The 16,634-nt window shown below is 36.5% G+C and overlaps 1 protein-coding gene across 1 annotated transcript in view; it reads right to left on the bottom strand.

Annotated features, from left to right (window-relative positions):
* Positions 1-16,634, bottom strand: part of LOC126974562 (mothers against decapentaplegic homolog 6) — a 51,417-nt gene that overhangs the window by 21,338 nt on the left and 13,445 nt on the right. Inside the window, exon 2 of the mRNA XM_050822097.1 lies at positions 2,597-2,650. Within this exon, the coding sequence (XP_050678054.1) occupies positions 2,597-2,650 (54 nt within the window). The remainder of the gene's footprint in view (positions 1-2,596; positions 2,651-16,634) is intronic.

Raw genomic sequence — 16,634 nt, 5'->3', positions numbered from 1 at the left:
TAATCCCATTGTTGAGACATCTTAACGGCGATACAAAATATTAAGAAAGATCTTTATTAAAAACATATACATCCACTCCCCAGGGAGCGATGCATTCACTGGGATGAGTAAAAAGTGGTCTGTGATGTTTGCCGAGCCCATGCCGCGACCGTAAGCATTAATGTTAGTCGTAAGATGGCGGCTGCTGGTGATCGGCGAGTGGTGACTGGCGTGTGGCGACCGACAGTGGAATGCACTGCGTATTGCGCACACGGATATTGACTTAGGTAGCAGGTACCATAGTTAGTGATTTATAATATTTGTTCAAAAATATATAATACATTAAATAAATTTCTTTGGTTTTATTTTTCATTAAAATACCATTGTCTTATTTATATTAAGATACTAGCTGACCCAGCAAACGTTGTATTGCCGATATTAAAATCGCGATACAAAAGTAACTGTTGATCGTAGATGGGTGAATATTTTAAGTTGTACGTATTTTTTAATACTGACTCATAATCACACAAATTAAAAAAAAATTGTGTGGACCACCCTTAACATTTAGGGGGATTAAAAATAGATGTTGTCCGATTCTCAGACCTAACCAATATGCACTCAAAATTTCATGAGAATCGTTTCGGAGGAGTTCAATGTTTAACACCATGACACGAGATTTTTATATATTAGATAAATATTAGAATAGAAACACTTTATTAGCAATAAAAACACACACCTTCAATTTACAGTATAAATCTTAAAATAATAAATGTAATGAAATGTAACAAAAATTATTAAAATATAAAAAAAAAAATGAACTGTGCGGCGCATGATTCACTGTTAAAAGGAGCTGACTCAGTATATCGTTGATCAGTGCAGAAGACACCAATACAAAACTGGTCTTCAGCAGCCCTCGTGGACACATTTGGATTAGACTAAAATATTGAGTAAAATGGCATTTTATGCCGCACAAAAGCATTACAACCAAAGATAGTTGAAGGACTAGCACAAGTAATGTATAGTGAGGTTAAGGTATCTACCGACAGTAGGGTTGTCAACCGTACTCTCAAATAGACTAATGAACTCTATAACACTAATACAGTATGCTAAAATACTCTTTCAAACAATTCTTTTAAAAACCTTGTAAAATTGCTATATGCTACAAAAAGTACAAAAAAATACGTTATGAAAAATATAAAATAAATGATACTCCTTTTTGGAAGTACGTACTCTTTATTTTCCTATTTTGAAATCAAATATACTCTATTTCTTCTAATAAAAGACCTTAACAAGACGTGCAAGGGCCTCGGACAGGTTAATATTTAATTGAATGATAACTTTGTTTGCGAACAATAACTAATAATAAGCACTGTTATCACTTAAACAGTCTGTTTTAATGCAATTGATAAGTACTGTTACATTAGATTCACAAGTTACAAGCATTTATTGGTTTGATTATCTATTTTATAAAAAAAGAGCGCAAAAAAAGAATGCTGGGAGAGTTTCTTGCCGCTTCATCTCTCTCAGAGCGCCATTCGTTTACAAAGTGGCGGTAGTGTTAGAAATGACATCAAAAAGAATTGTAAAGGAATCAATTAGAGGAAATAAAGAATTTTATGCTTTTATTAGAAATTCGTAAAGCCCTCTAAAAATACACAACCTCTTATGCAAAACATTTAATATTAATAAAAAATATTTTTTTACTTTTTAGTGTCATTAATCAGTAATAAAAATTATATAATCAACCTCAATAAAAACTCCTAAAAAGGCCGCACACAAAAAACAATTATATCATCCACGTAGAAAAAAATTTTCATAAAATGAAATCTACTGGGCCAAACTATGTAAAAAATGGGACCAAATATCATCTGTTCCGCTACGAACTAAAGAAGAATTACGTAAATCGGATCATAAATCTCAGAATAATCGGTGTACATACATAAAAAAATACCGATCGAATTGAGAACCTCCTGCTTTTTGAAGTCGGTAAAAAATCAGGTTTAATGTAGATGTGCGTGGTAGCCCTAAGCATCCCGAAATTCCAGGAAGGTGCGCGGGCGCCGGTTCTCGGTTGGATTCCTCTAGAGCGGCGGGGGAGGGGGGCGACAGCAGCGCGGGGGGAGGGGGGTCGGTCTCTATCATACAGTGACGATTCATTACGCTCTCGTTGAGAATGCCTCGTTCATTGTCAAATAATTGGTGTTATAAAAGATCTGTGTTGTGAATGAATATATAGATTGCACCTGATTGCAACTTTAATTGAAATAACGGAGATTTTTTTTTGATATTTCCTTTCTTATTTGAAATAAGATAATATCAAGTTTCAGAACTGCAATAAGTTGTTGATGGTGTGGATAATATCCTAATTTGTGGAGTGTCCTCCGTAGCGGGAGTTGCAAGGAACTTCTTTCCACAAAGTCAAACAGAGGAAACACCTTCCTTGTTCTACATTTCCGTGTCAAAACGAGTACCATGAAAAACCGTGTATCAACTAGATAAGCTCCAGTGCTTCCTCTCGTGTTGCAAGAAGCGGGGACCTCTTACCATCAGATGACATTTTTATTCACCTATTATGGCTCTGAAAGTTTCAATTCATAGAAATATGAGCAAGACTCACCCTTGGGTTTTACTTCCTCCATTGCTATTCTACTGTAGGGGGGTGGCGGGGATTCTGAAACAATATTGATTATTATTAATTAAGTTAAATGTGGTCGATGAAAATAAGGGACGAGACGAGAACGACGTTCAGTTGATGGAAATTGATACGCCCTGACCATAACAATGCTCGAGATTCTTGAAAAACACAAAAATTCTGAGCAGAACTACAATTGCGTTCGTCACCTTGAGACATAAGTTTTTAAGTCTCAATTGCCCAGTGATTCCACTAGCTACGGCGCCCTTCAGACCGAAACCCAATAATGCTTACACATTACTGCTTCACGACAGAAATAGGCGCCGTTGTGGTACCTACCCATAATCTAGCCGGCATCCTGTGCAAAGGAGCCTCCCACTGGTAAATACTGGTGTATGAGATAGAGCTTACATTTATAATAACAAAATATGCGAGTAAATTAATTAGCCGAGAGAACTAGGTGGAGGTATTCCACAACCGCGCGTTTTACAAGATATTTCTTGCCTCATACAGCCACTTTGTGGAATCAATTAGCCTGGCTGCTGTTCTCCAGAATCGATACGACTTAGAGACCTTCAAGAAAAGAGAATGCCACCTTACAGGCCGGCAACGCATCTCTTGACACCTGTTGTTGCGGATGTCCAGGCGCGGTTCCCTCACCACTCCCATCCCGTGAGCCTCTTGCCCGTTTTTTTAATAATAATAAGAAACGAGACGAGCAGGACGTTCAGCTGATGGTAACTGGTACGCCCTTCCCATTACAATGCAGTGCCGCTCAGGATTCTTGAAAAACAAAAATTCTGAGCGGCTCTACAACTACGCTCCTCACCTTGAGACATAAGTTTTTAAGTCTCGTTTGCCCAGTAATTTCACTAGCTACGACACCCTTCAATCGCGGGGTCACCCCGTACGCACATTTGACATTGTCAAACTTTTCCACTGCAATTTTTGTTTTCGCATCAAAATGACTGAAATTTAGTACCATCGTTATTACTATTCTAGCGTTGCATTACAGTAGTATAGTGGGTATTATAGTACGGTCGCACAGATAATAATAATAATATTGACACACTTTTTACACAAATTATCTTGCCCCAAGTTAAGCACATATCGCCTGTGTTATGGGCTACAAGACAATGATATATTTAATTTTAATACAATATACTTACTTAAACATACATTTACTTACGACTTAGTTACTAAACACAATTGTAGTACTGAATAATTTTCACATGCACCTCGTAATAAGGCATAGAAATGAACGACAGAGGGGCAGACATTTAAATATATTTTTCCTCTATACCTTCATTAATAGAATAGTAACATTTTTCCAAAAGTAACTTTTTCAAACAGCTTATGAATTTTTTAATATTGGTTTCGGCTTTAGGTAGGATCGCTAACCAATCGGCTATACAGATAGTGCCCGGTTCGACTCCCGGCTAGACTAAACACGGATCTGCAGTCTAAACATGGGATAGCATTACGTCGCCGCTTTATCTAAATCACTTGACCTATTATAATACTCTTACACTATCACGGAGCAGCTCATAATAAATAATTGTATTACTTATTAATATTTACCGCCAATGAAGTGCCCGCGTGTTGACGTGACTGCTGACGTCACGCTGTCGTTGATAGAAGAATGTTCCAGATCTTTTATTTATGAAAATAAAGGTTTGACCACCTCTATAGCCGAGTGGTTAGCGATCCTACCTAGTAAGCTAGAGGTCCCGGGTTCGAATCCCGGTAGGTGCAAGCATTTATATCATGAATATGGATGTTTGTTTCCGAGTTATGGATGTTTAATGTATTTATGTATGTTTAAGTATATTGTATTAAATATATCGCTGTCTTGCAACCCATAACACAGGACGAGACGAGCAGGACCTTTAGCTGATGATAATAATTGATACACCTTACTATTTTTATAAGCGACTAGCTGACCCGACAGACGTTGTTCTGTATATAATAAATAAAATAATGTTTTTATATGAATTTGTCAATAATATATCATAACATCAAAAATTACTTCGTAAAATATGCACCCTGCTGTCGTAATGAAATTGTTTCACAGCAGAACTGTCAAACCGTGCGTCAATAAATTCTGTCGTAGAAATAATGTATGGACACATCAAAGGAAAAACAAATTTGTTGTTTTAATTTAATTTAGCAGCATTTTCCTATTTATTCACCTTTCAAACCTTCTCTGGACTTCCACAAATAATTCAAGACCAAAATTAGCCAAATCGGTCCAGCCGTTCTCGAGTTTTAGCGAGACTAACGAACAGCAATTAATTTTTATACATATAGATAGATAGAAGATGTCAACCGATCCAGCCGTTAGATCCAGACAGTTCGAGCAGGTCTGCGTAGCACCGGGTGAAGTGGTTCGAGCTGATACTGAGCCAGGCAAGAGAACACTACGCCTTAGATTGTTTTGTATTACGTTGCGATCCAGATCATACCGACACTGTTATGGGCAGTGTTATTAGTTATAGACGCGGGTTAACAGTATTTTCATCTTCTCGTTTTATCATCAACTCAGATAAAAAGATACATTAAAGACATATACGAGTATACAAATTGTATATGGTGTGCTTCAGTTGGCAACGTTGAACGTACAATACAACGTTGAACGTACAATACAACGTTGAACGTACAATACAACGTTGAACGTACAATACAACGTTGAACGTACAATACAACGTTGAACGTACAATACAACGTTGAACGTACAATACAACGTTGAACGTACAATACAACGTTGAACGTACAATACAACGTTGAACGTACAATACAACGTTGAACGTACAATACAACGTTGAACGTACAATACAACGTTGAACGTACAATACAACGTTGAACGTACAATACAACGTTGAACGTACAATACAACGTTGAACGTACAATACAACGTTGAACGTACAATACAACGTTGAACGTACAATACAACGTTGAACGTACAATACAACGTTGAACGTACAATACAACGTTGAACGTACAATACAACGTTGAACGTACAATACAACGTTGAACGTACAATACAACGTTGAACGTACAATACAACGTTGAACGTACAATACAACGTTGAACGTACAATACAACGTTGAACGTACAATACAACGTTGAACGTACAATACAACGTTGAACGTACAATACAACGTTGAACGTGCAATACAACGTTGAACGTACAATACAACGTTGAACGTACAATACAACGTTGAACGTACAATACAACGTTGAACGTACAATACAACGTTGAACGTACAATACAACGTTGAACGTACAATACAACGTTGAACGTGCAATACAACGTTGAACGTACAATTCAACGTTGAATGTACAATACAACGTTGAACGTACAATACAACGTTGAACGTATGGTTAACCTGACTATGCATCCCGCTTTGGACGAGACAGTCCCGCTTTCTGGCAGTCTGTACCGCTGTCCCCAGCGAGACCAACATAGTACCTGTTCAGTCAAAATAACCCTTAAGCATTTAGTTTTTGTTTTTTCAATTTATAAATGCACGATGTTCTTATTTATATCAATTTATTATGCATACTAGGCACATATTAATTACTACTACCATTTTCAATGTTAATGTGTGCCTACCTTTACAATTTAATGTAACTCAACCTTTATATTTTAGACAGTGATACTTTATGTCAAAACGTATTCTATAATCTGTGTTCTCTCTCTTGTTCCTTTCGCGGCGGCATGCGGGCCGCATCTCTGATTATTAAAATCAATAAATTCGTTTTTAAAAACCATTCAAGTTTCATTCAAGACTTCTTACCGCGTAATGCGGAATGCCCAGGTACATTAACAGTACCCCTTTTGTAAACAGACCAAACAATAATTTAAAATGTACTTTTCCCGCTCAAAAGCACGGGAATCCGATATTTAAAAACAAATTAGTTCATAGTTGAAACAAAGCCGTGCCTATTTAACTATTTTGTGTTAAGTACTTTGATTATTTTGTATTAATCTATCTTATATATAACAAAAAAACTGTAAAACACTAAAACCTTTTTTAATATTTAATTCGGCAGATGTTCTGGCAAAAATATAAATGTTCACGTTATATTTGGCTAGTAATAAGTAATTCTGTGCGAGGGCTGCGGATTCTGCGCACGCGCTGTTCGCACGAGTGGCCAAATTTCGTGGCGCCCGCGACATCCGTTTGGCCGTCGTAACTCGTACCGAAATGGGAATTAGAATTCCGTGCGTGTCGTTAACTCATCGTTTGCGAATCGGCGCCGGCGCGGGCGACGCCTCTTGCACCAGGGCTGCCACCAACATAATAATTTCCACACATTTTTTTATATTTATGACATTAAACTATGAAGCAGTAATGAGTAAGCATTATTGTGTTTCGGTCTGAAGGGCGCCGTAGCTAGAGAATAGAGAATTACTGGGCAAATGACACTTAACATCTTATGTCCCTAGGTGACGACCGCAGTTGTAGTGCCGCTCCGAATTTTTGGGTTTTCAAGAATCTTGCACTGCATTGTAATTGGCAGGGCGTGTCAACAACTATCAGCTGAACGTCCTGTTCGTCTCTTATTTTCATAAAAAAAACTACGTTTCGAGCTATTCACAGAAGCCCCGACAGTTCCAGTAACTATGCATTAACCACGATTAAAATAATCAAGTTTACATAAATCTTGTTGTATGGACCATAATGTTCACACCAGAAACAGACATAAACCTACAATGCCTACTACTCGGTTAAGTCGAATTAGTAAGTCTTTTGTGGGGCGATGAATATGCTTTTACAACAAGATCCCAGATAATGTTCAAAACAAAAGTATTACGATATTCAAAAGAATTGCTAAAACGTTTGTGTGGTGAAGGTTACTATATCATAAATGACTTTCTTAATGATACCACGGATTGGGAATGGAGAGACTAAGGGTGAGGTTAAGGGTGCCCATTCTTCTCAGGTCTGAGACATTCTTCTTCGAATGGGTGATAGTTTTTGAATTCCAATAAGTGATGTTGAATAAAAATATTTGATTTTGAATTGAAAGCTTTTAGGAAATATCATATTTTTCACTGTAGTTACGTACGAAAAATATGGGCATTTTTTTTTATTTTATGTATAGGCAACCGGTTGATTCCGCGAGAGACGCTCGTATCCTGCGGTCAAGTAGTGAGTAAATATGACTCTTCGCTCTGTCGAACGACCTGGTGATGAAGATAAGTGGAAAAAAAATGTGTACCTATGCACGCAAGAAGTTATACTTCTTTGTCCTAACAAAGCAAAAATCCTTAAAATTATTTATTCTCCGTGCTATTCTACGTTTGTAGAAAGAACAATATTGTTAAAATCTTGCAACGATGGCTTTGACGATTAATTATTAAATAACGAATACGGCTGTACGGGCTTGAACCCTTTGCCTATCCTAATAATGGACGAAGAAACCAAAAAAAAAAAAACGAATGTCACAAATGTCAGAAAACTTTAATAACCAACTTCAACCTGTTACTTTTGTGTTACAGTGATGCGCGCATCTTAAAATTTCACTCTCATGATAATTTCATAACGCGCCTAAAGAAATATAACTTCTAAAACTGGATTATTGAACGAAACCCTTATAATGGCGAACGGCGCAGTTAGCGCGGGAACCGCTCTCAATAATAACACGAGACGTCGATGAATATGTCTGTCTGTACTGCGTGCCCAGCCTCCCAGACATATAAATCGCCATCTTTGAACCCTGTCGCGAAAATTTTACAGTTCGCAAACAATTCATCCCGGAGTTTTATCTATTTAAGAAGCTGTTAAGTAATTTTTGAGCTGCCAACTCAAAAAACATTTTTTATAGAATTAACACTTTTAATGACTACCTTTGCCTAAGCCTAGTGGTTTGTGAACCTGACCTCTGAGCTCGAATTCCCGTGTTCGAATCCCGGCCAAACATTTCTATAACGAATATTATATTAAGGGCTCTTAAATTAGTATATGTATATTCAAATTCAAATATTTTTATTCAAAATAGGATGTGACATCACTTATTGAAAATCAAAAAACTACCACCCATTCCAAAATGAATGCCTCAGACCTGAGAAGAATGGGCGCAACAAACTCAGTGGGCTATTTTTTTTTTCATCGAATAAATATGTTTACAAAGTAATATTGTACAATTAAACTTATTATTTAATAGCCTGAGGGCGGTCACTCCATTCCCAATCTGTGGTATCAGTCACCACACAAACGTTTTTTAACAATTCTTTTGAATAACGTAATACTTTTGTTTTGAACATTTTCTGGTATCTTGTTGTAAAAGCATATACATCGCCCCACAAAAGACTTACTAACTCGTAATACCTACATTATTACCATATTACCTATTCACTTAGTTCAAATATTTTCCTATGTAACTGTTCCTTCAAATGATGTACCTATTCCAGAATATAATATTCTAATTTATATAAAGTAGGTATAATTTATTTATTAGTCAAATACTACCAAGTTATCATACTCCTTACGTGCACACGATTCAATGTAAAAATGTTAATGGAGGTAGTCAACCGAAATTGTTTCATGCATTAAATTGCTATTTTTCAACCGGAGATTTTTTTTAATATTCTTTATTAAAATACAAATAATGAAGGTACATGTTAGTAGGTGGTAACTGGTACCTATTATAATACCATATTATAAACTTTGATTATATTAATCAAAGAATATAAAATACGAGTGTCTAACCAACATAACATGGCGTGACAAGCATCCGATATATTACCGATACGTCCTAACTACTTATTCATGTCAAACAAAACAAGACTTTAACTAAACAGCTTAAAGTCCATTTTATAAAGTTAATTACCCTAATACTCTACTATGGTTTAATGAATCATCATACGCAAAGAAAAGTAAACTAAGAATTCTTAGGAATAAAGTTAGAACTTCAATGAACAAAACGATGTTTTTCAATTAATAAAAACCCGTGTCAAGTTAAAATGAACTCTGGCGTGTGTGTTTACGGTACGGTATTGAATGAGTAGAGTGCTCATTGGAATGCCATTCGACATATTAGTGGTGAAGATTTAAATAAAATGAGATCGTGAGTATGTACAGGAATGTACGAGAGGTAATATGGCGTGTGTTAGATACACTTCGTTCATACAAATTGTGATCTACAATATAGAAGTAATTACTAGTTAAGGCGGGGATATACTGGGATTTACGAGTGACTAGTACACTGCGGATACATTTGCAAGTAATACTGGTATCGCGAGATCACCAGTTTACCAGTGGGAGGCTACATTGCACAAGATGTCGGCTAGATTATGGGTAACGGCGTCTATTTCTGCCGTGAAGCAGTTATGTGTAAGCATTAGTATGTTTCGGTCTAGGCGCCGTAGCTTGTGAAATTACTGGGCAAATACGACTTAACATCTTATGTCTCAAGGCGACGAGCGCAATTGTAGTATCACTCAGAAATTGTTCGATTTTCAAGAATCCTGAGCCACTGCATTGTAACGGGCAGGTCGTGTCAATTACCATCAGCTGAACGTCCTGCTCGTGTCCCTTACTTTCATAAAAAAACCCTCGAATTATCCCTGAAATGCCTGAACCTGGCAATCGAACATGGAACACACGTCTGAATATAGTATGATAGTAGAAACCCTAACACGGCCATGGGATAATCGACATTACCCGTATTCCCGAAGGGATACTTGTAGCTCCTTAATATTCCCTGGGAGGTTTTAACACGTAATTCACAATTAAGTGCTGTACATATAATATCATCTTGGTTATAGACAGTCACTCAAAGAAAAATTTAAATTAATAAATATTATGACTGTTCATTGTCAGTATATTTATAAAAATTTAATGTACGTTCACAAAAATGGTCACTCTTAATAGTGACTTTCATTTTTATAACACTAGAAATAAGGGATTGCTTGTAACTAATTCTAGTAGGCCTCATAAGATACATAATAGCTTTAAGGGTAAATGTTTACACTTTTATAATAAAGTCCCAGCCACTGTTAAGGCATTATCAATAAATTAATTTAAATATTTTATTAAAAATTACTGTCCTACTACTCCACAGCTAAGTGAACGGACAGCCTGGGACTAGATTTTGATTATTTTATAGCAACATCAATAACAGTAAAATATAGTATATATTAAAAAGAGCGCAAAAAAAGAATGCTACGAGAGTTTCTTGCGCCGTTTCTCCTCTCCCAGAGCGCCATTTGTTTCCGAAGCGGTAGCAGTATCTAGTATATCAGAAATGACATCAAGAAGAATTCTAAAGGAATCAAATTATACATTTTTATGATGCCTTTTAAGTTTGTGGCTTATATATTAAGACGACTTCTGCAATACCTTACTCCTAGTGTTCTGTGTTGCGAGGTGCGGGAGTCTGCGGGTGAGAGGTGCGGGGGATATGATCGCGGCAAACCGGCGCCGGCGCCATTCCCCGTGGTATAATTCGGGCGGGCTATTTCTGTGCATCGACACGCACACTGCAAACGCTTCCTACCTTGTTTTTAAACTCAAATCGTTTGCCTTGTTCAAATTTGCTCACGGACCTGATACGTTATCGGCGACGATACGAATGTTTGCCGAGACTTACACAAGAGCACGGAGTTACGCGCAGGAAACAGCTTGCCATTGCCAGCTCTAAAGTGAGATTCTACAGGATGCCGGCTAGATTATGGGTACCACAACGGCGCCTATTGCTGCCATGAAACAGTAATGTTTTCTTTTATGAAAATAAGTGACGAGACGAGCAGGACGTTCAGCTGATGGTAATTGATGCGCCCTGCCCATTACAATGCAGTGCCGCTCAGGATTTTTGAAAAACCCCAAAAATTTTGAGCGGCACTACAACTGCGCTCGTCACCTTGAGACATAAGATGTTAAGTCTCATTTGCGCAGTAATTTCACTAGCTACGGCGCCCTTCAGACCGAAACACAGTAATGTCTACACATTACTGCTTCACGGCAGAAATAGGCACCGTTGTCGTACCCATAATCTAGCCGGCATCCTGTGCAAAGGAGCCTCCCACTGGTAAAGTGTGTAAGCAATCCCAATGTGTAAGCATTACTGTGTTTCGGTCTGATGGACGCCGAAGCTAGTGCAATTACTGTAGGCAAATGAGAATTAACTAAATCTTATGTCACAAGGTGACGAGCGCAATTGTGGTGCTGTTCAGAATTTTTGGGTTTTTCAAGAATCCTGAGCGGCGGAGTATCAATTTCCTATCAGCTGAATGTCCTGCTCGTCTCGTCCCTTATTTTCATAAAAATTTCAATCCTTTTCTCACAGAGATCAGTATCAGTCGCCCAATAATTTTATTTGCATTATTATTTGACAATCAAAAGGCAATTTATATGGTACCTAGGTATAACATTGAAATCCATCTATCCTGTGTTTAACTTTTAGTTCAATGTTTTGTCGAATAAACACGGTAAGAAATCACTGTATTAGTTCAATATCTAGGCTTGTTTTTTCCGTTTATACGGACACACTGAGGGACCATGAAAAGGGGTGCACTTAGAGGTATATATCTACATTGGTTTTATGGTAAATGTATTTATTTAAGATACTAAATTAATCTATGACACTTGCTAAATAACTATAATTGTTGGTTCTACTTGTGAGTACGCGGATCTCTACTACTAATTGGTTAAAATGGTTATATTGGTTACTCGGACCAGTCCTGTAATGGTTAGACAAATGGTTAATGGTAACTAAGACCGGACCGATCAGTGGTTCTGCATTTCTACTAGTTTTTTTTTATGGAATAGAAGGACAAACGAGCGTACAGGTCACCTGTTGTTAAGTGATCACCGCCGCCCACAATCTCTTGGAACACCAGAGTAATCACAGGAGCGTTGCCGGCCTTTAATGAAGGTGTACACGCTTTTTTTGAAGGTACCCATGTCGTATCGTCCCGGAAACACCGCACAAGGAATTTCATTCCACAGCTTTGTAGTACGTGGAAGAAAGCTACTCGCGTACTCTACTACATTTACCCTCTATCACTTTATCACGGTGAAATCCAGAAGACGCGGAAAAGAGGAGTAGGAGGAGAGGAGTTGAGTAGGCGGAGTAGATTGCCACTGAACACACCTCGCTCGCAGCCAACTGGCTACCGGTCTCTTCACACGATAGATTGTCATGTTTTATTCAATATTTCCCATTACTATTCCGTCGTGGACACTACGAGTATTGACAACGTTTGAGTCTTAGCCGGCGATGAATGCATTTGGTTAAATTAAAAACTTAACTCCCTCCTTTACATTTTTGTGATCTTAGACATCGGTGGAACTGTGTAACGAAACATTTTTTTTTCCTCTGGTGGATCTTTCTGGAGGCCACAACTCTATACTGGTTTTTCAAACTCTCTTGACAATTTGGAGTTCAGTCACCATGTCTCTTAAAATTTCTTTTGTCCTCTTTTCTGACCTCTGACAGTGGGTAGACGAACAAAAAGTCCACCTTACAGTAAATTCCTCGCCTATCTTGTGAGCATAATTTTTTGACACATTTAAATTTAGCACAATTCTATTATTGCTAGCATATCTGATAGCGAGGAATTATAACGGTACCTTGCTAAAACTTACGCTACTTAGATACAGTCTACCGATGGGAACGACCAGCTTCACGACACAGCCACAAGCAATAACATTTAAACAAGCATTGAAACTCAACCAGATAATAGATGTATGTGTCGTTTTCATCCCTACACAAGTCAACAAATGTTTATTTATTTCTTATCAAGTGCCTAAATACAAATTTTTATGGCGTCGTCAAATTTAATACAATCTTTATTTATTTATTAAGGCTTACCAACTATATACATAATTTTACATATACGAAAAGGTAAACATTAATAAGTGTTACTATTTACATATCTAAATTAAAGGTATGCACATCGTTACTAAACTAAAAAACTAATGCTAAAAACAAATTAGAAAAATAACAATAATGAATTTACTACTAATACTAATTACATAGTTACTAATCTATATTTAAGCCTTTTAATGACAAGGACACCTGTTTTTTATAAAAGTTAATATTTGAAAATACATCGATGTTTTCATCTAATTTAAATATTTTATTATAGATTATACATATGAGTTGAATGGGAGAGTTTAATCCGTAGTTATTTCTATAAAATTTAATAAATATTGGGGAATACGTACCTATTCGACAATTAAATGACGGTACACTACCAATATTTTGAAGAATATCTGGATAGTCTATTAGGTTGTTTATGAGTTTGTAAAGAAAAATCAACTGGGCCGCCTTTCTACGCATTTCCAGGGAATCAATTTCAAGATTAATTAGCCTTTTTTGGTAATAATAAATATGATAGGTTTTATCGATATAACTGAGTCTAGACACGAATTTTTTCTGCACTGATTCTATTCAAGCTATGTATTTTTGTAGTATGGACACCAAATTACTGAGTTATATTCAAGGATAGGTCTCACTAAAGAATTAAACAGTATTTTTAGCGACTCAGTGGATTTAAAGTCTCGAGTATTTCGAAAAATAAAAAAACCAAGCATTTTATGACTTTTCTTCCATACCCTATTACAGCCCTTACATTATTTTTTTCGCAATTAAAGTATGTCCTTTTCCAAGCTCTTGTCTATCTCTGTACTAAATTTCATCAGAATCGTGTCAGTGAGTTAGGCGTGAAAGCGTAACAAACTTACATTCACATTTATAATATTAGTAGGGATAAAATGTCGTTCACTATAATAAGTAAATGGACAGGAATGACGAGAATCAAACGACAATCTGTAATAGAAGCTGTCCATTGATGCGTGGCTACCGGAAGAAGTACACCGGCATCGTAATATGAAGCAATAATTCAGCCGCGCGGCAAAGCAGTGGCGATTGGATGGCGCGCGCGGTATGTGACGAATGTTTGATGTGTTGCTGGTAGATGCCAAGCCTCTGCCAACTTGCATCTGTTGTACTAAATTGTCGTCATTCTACCCGACTATATCAATAATTATGTTTATTATAACTTATATATAAAATTCTCGTGTCCCGGTGTTTGTTACCAAAATCCTCCGAAACGGCTGAAATGTATGAAATTTTGTGTACATATCGGGTAGGTCTGAGAATCGGCCAACATCTATTTTTCATACCCCTAAATGATAAGGGTTATCCACCAAATATATGTTTTTTTATTTTATTATGATTCAGCATCGAAAAATACATACAACTTCAAACTCTCACCCGTCTACAAGTATTTTTGTATCGCGATTTTTATATTATTCTGTTCCATCCACAGATCCGCAATAGGGTTGCAAGGTGGCAATCAAATATAATAATTATTGTTTATATTTATATAATTATATAATATTTTTTATACCCCATTTTTTTTTATTATTGTAACATTTTTTTAATTAGATACTTTATAATATGGCAATACAACGTTTGCTGGGTCAGCTAGTACATATATATATTATTAAACCCAAATAGGTACCGTCCTTAGTACAATTAAAAGAGGTTCAAAAACTATTTGCTGTTTTAAAGTATATGCACATTTCAAGACGCGTATTTTTATTTGTTCTGTGATGACTTGCACTTAAGCTCAACTAGGGTTGCCAACTTTAGAAAAAATAGAGTAAATTTGATTTCAAAGGAATAAAAAGTACCGACATCCAAAAAAGAGTAAATTTTTTTTAAATAACGTATTTTTTATAAATTTTTCATAGTTTTTAAATAAATTGTGTAAAAAAGAGTATTTTAACATAGTGTATTAGTTAGTTGGATTATAGAGTATGCCTATATGATATAGAGTACAATACTCTATTGCGGTCAGTACTGTTGGCAACCCTACTTGTAAATGAGACTTGCTACTGCATTAAATAACTAAACTAGTCATAACTAGGCTATGATAGACTAGTAATATATAATAATACTAGCTTACCCGACGGACGTTGTTCTGTAGATAATAAAATACTGTTTTATAGGAATTTGCCAATAATATTTCAAAACATCAAGAATTATTTCGTAAAAAATGCTCCCTGTTGTTATAATGAAATTGTTTCACAGTGGAACTGTCAAACCGTGCGTCACTAAATTCTCACATAGAAAATATGTCCATGCAAAACAAATATTGAAAATAAAAACAATTGTGGGTCCCAAATCGAAATAAAAACTATCCTATCGCTCAAGTTTGACTAAACTGCACTCCATGAAGTAATCCCGATTAAAATCCGTTCATTAGTTTAAGCAAATCGCGGACAAACAACGTGACACATAATTTATATATATTAAGATAATACTTACTAAAATATATTTTATATCTCGGATACATTTGCACAAAATCGCCCTACTTGCCACTCTCATAATATCTTTAATGACTTGACAGATTAAAATCAAGAAGTGATCAAGTGTTTGATCGCCTGCCGCCTGGACCCGCTAATCTCGTTAACGGATTCGGCAATTAGTATCAAATATCTCACTAATCAACCTTAACTATCTACTTGTACAACCATTTCGAAATCATTTTAAGTGTTTCTATGAAACAAATCGTTAAAATCGCTGTTCTTAGGTTATCTACAGCAAGATTCGAAGCTTTGATTACATTTATAATATGTTTGTAGTCTACTTTATACATCAATATTTTTTTACAAGGACATACAATTGACGGTAGGTGTAATATATATCCGATTTAAAAAAAATTAAAATAAAGGACGAGACGAGCAGGACGTTCAGCTAATGGTAATTGATACGTCCTGCCCATTACAATGCAGTGCCTCAGGATTCTTGAAAAACCCAAAAATTCTGAGCGGCACTACAATTGCGCTCGTCACCTTGAGACATAAGATGTCAAGTCTCATTTGCCCAGTAATTTCACTAGCTACGGCGCCCTTTAGACCGAAAGACAGGAATGCTGACACATTACTGCTTCACGGCAGAAATAGGCGCCGTTGTGGTACCCATAATCAAGCCGGCATCCGGTGCAAAGAAACCTGGACTGGTGAAGCATCTCTTTCACTGATTAAGGGCAAACCTTTAT

The sequence above is a fragment of the Leptidea sinapis genome, chromosome 32 (genome assembly GCF_905404315.1).
Source record: "Leptidea sinapis chromosome 32, ilLepSina1.1, whole genome shotgun sequence".
In the NCBI taxonomy this organism is placed as follows: Eukaryota; Metazoa; Arthropoda; class Insecta; order Lepidoptera; family Pieridae; genus Leptidea; species Leptidea sinapis.
The sequence above is the reverse complement of the archived record's forward strand: the minus strand, read 5'-3'. Positions and strand labels throughout refer to the sequence as shown.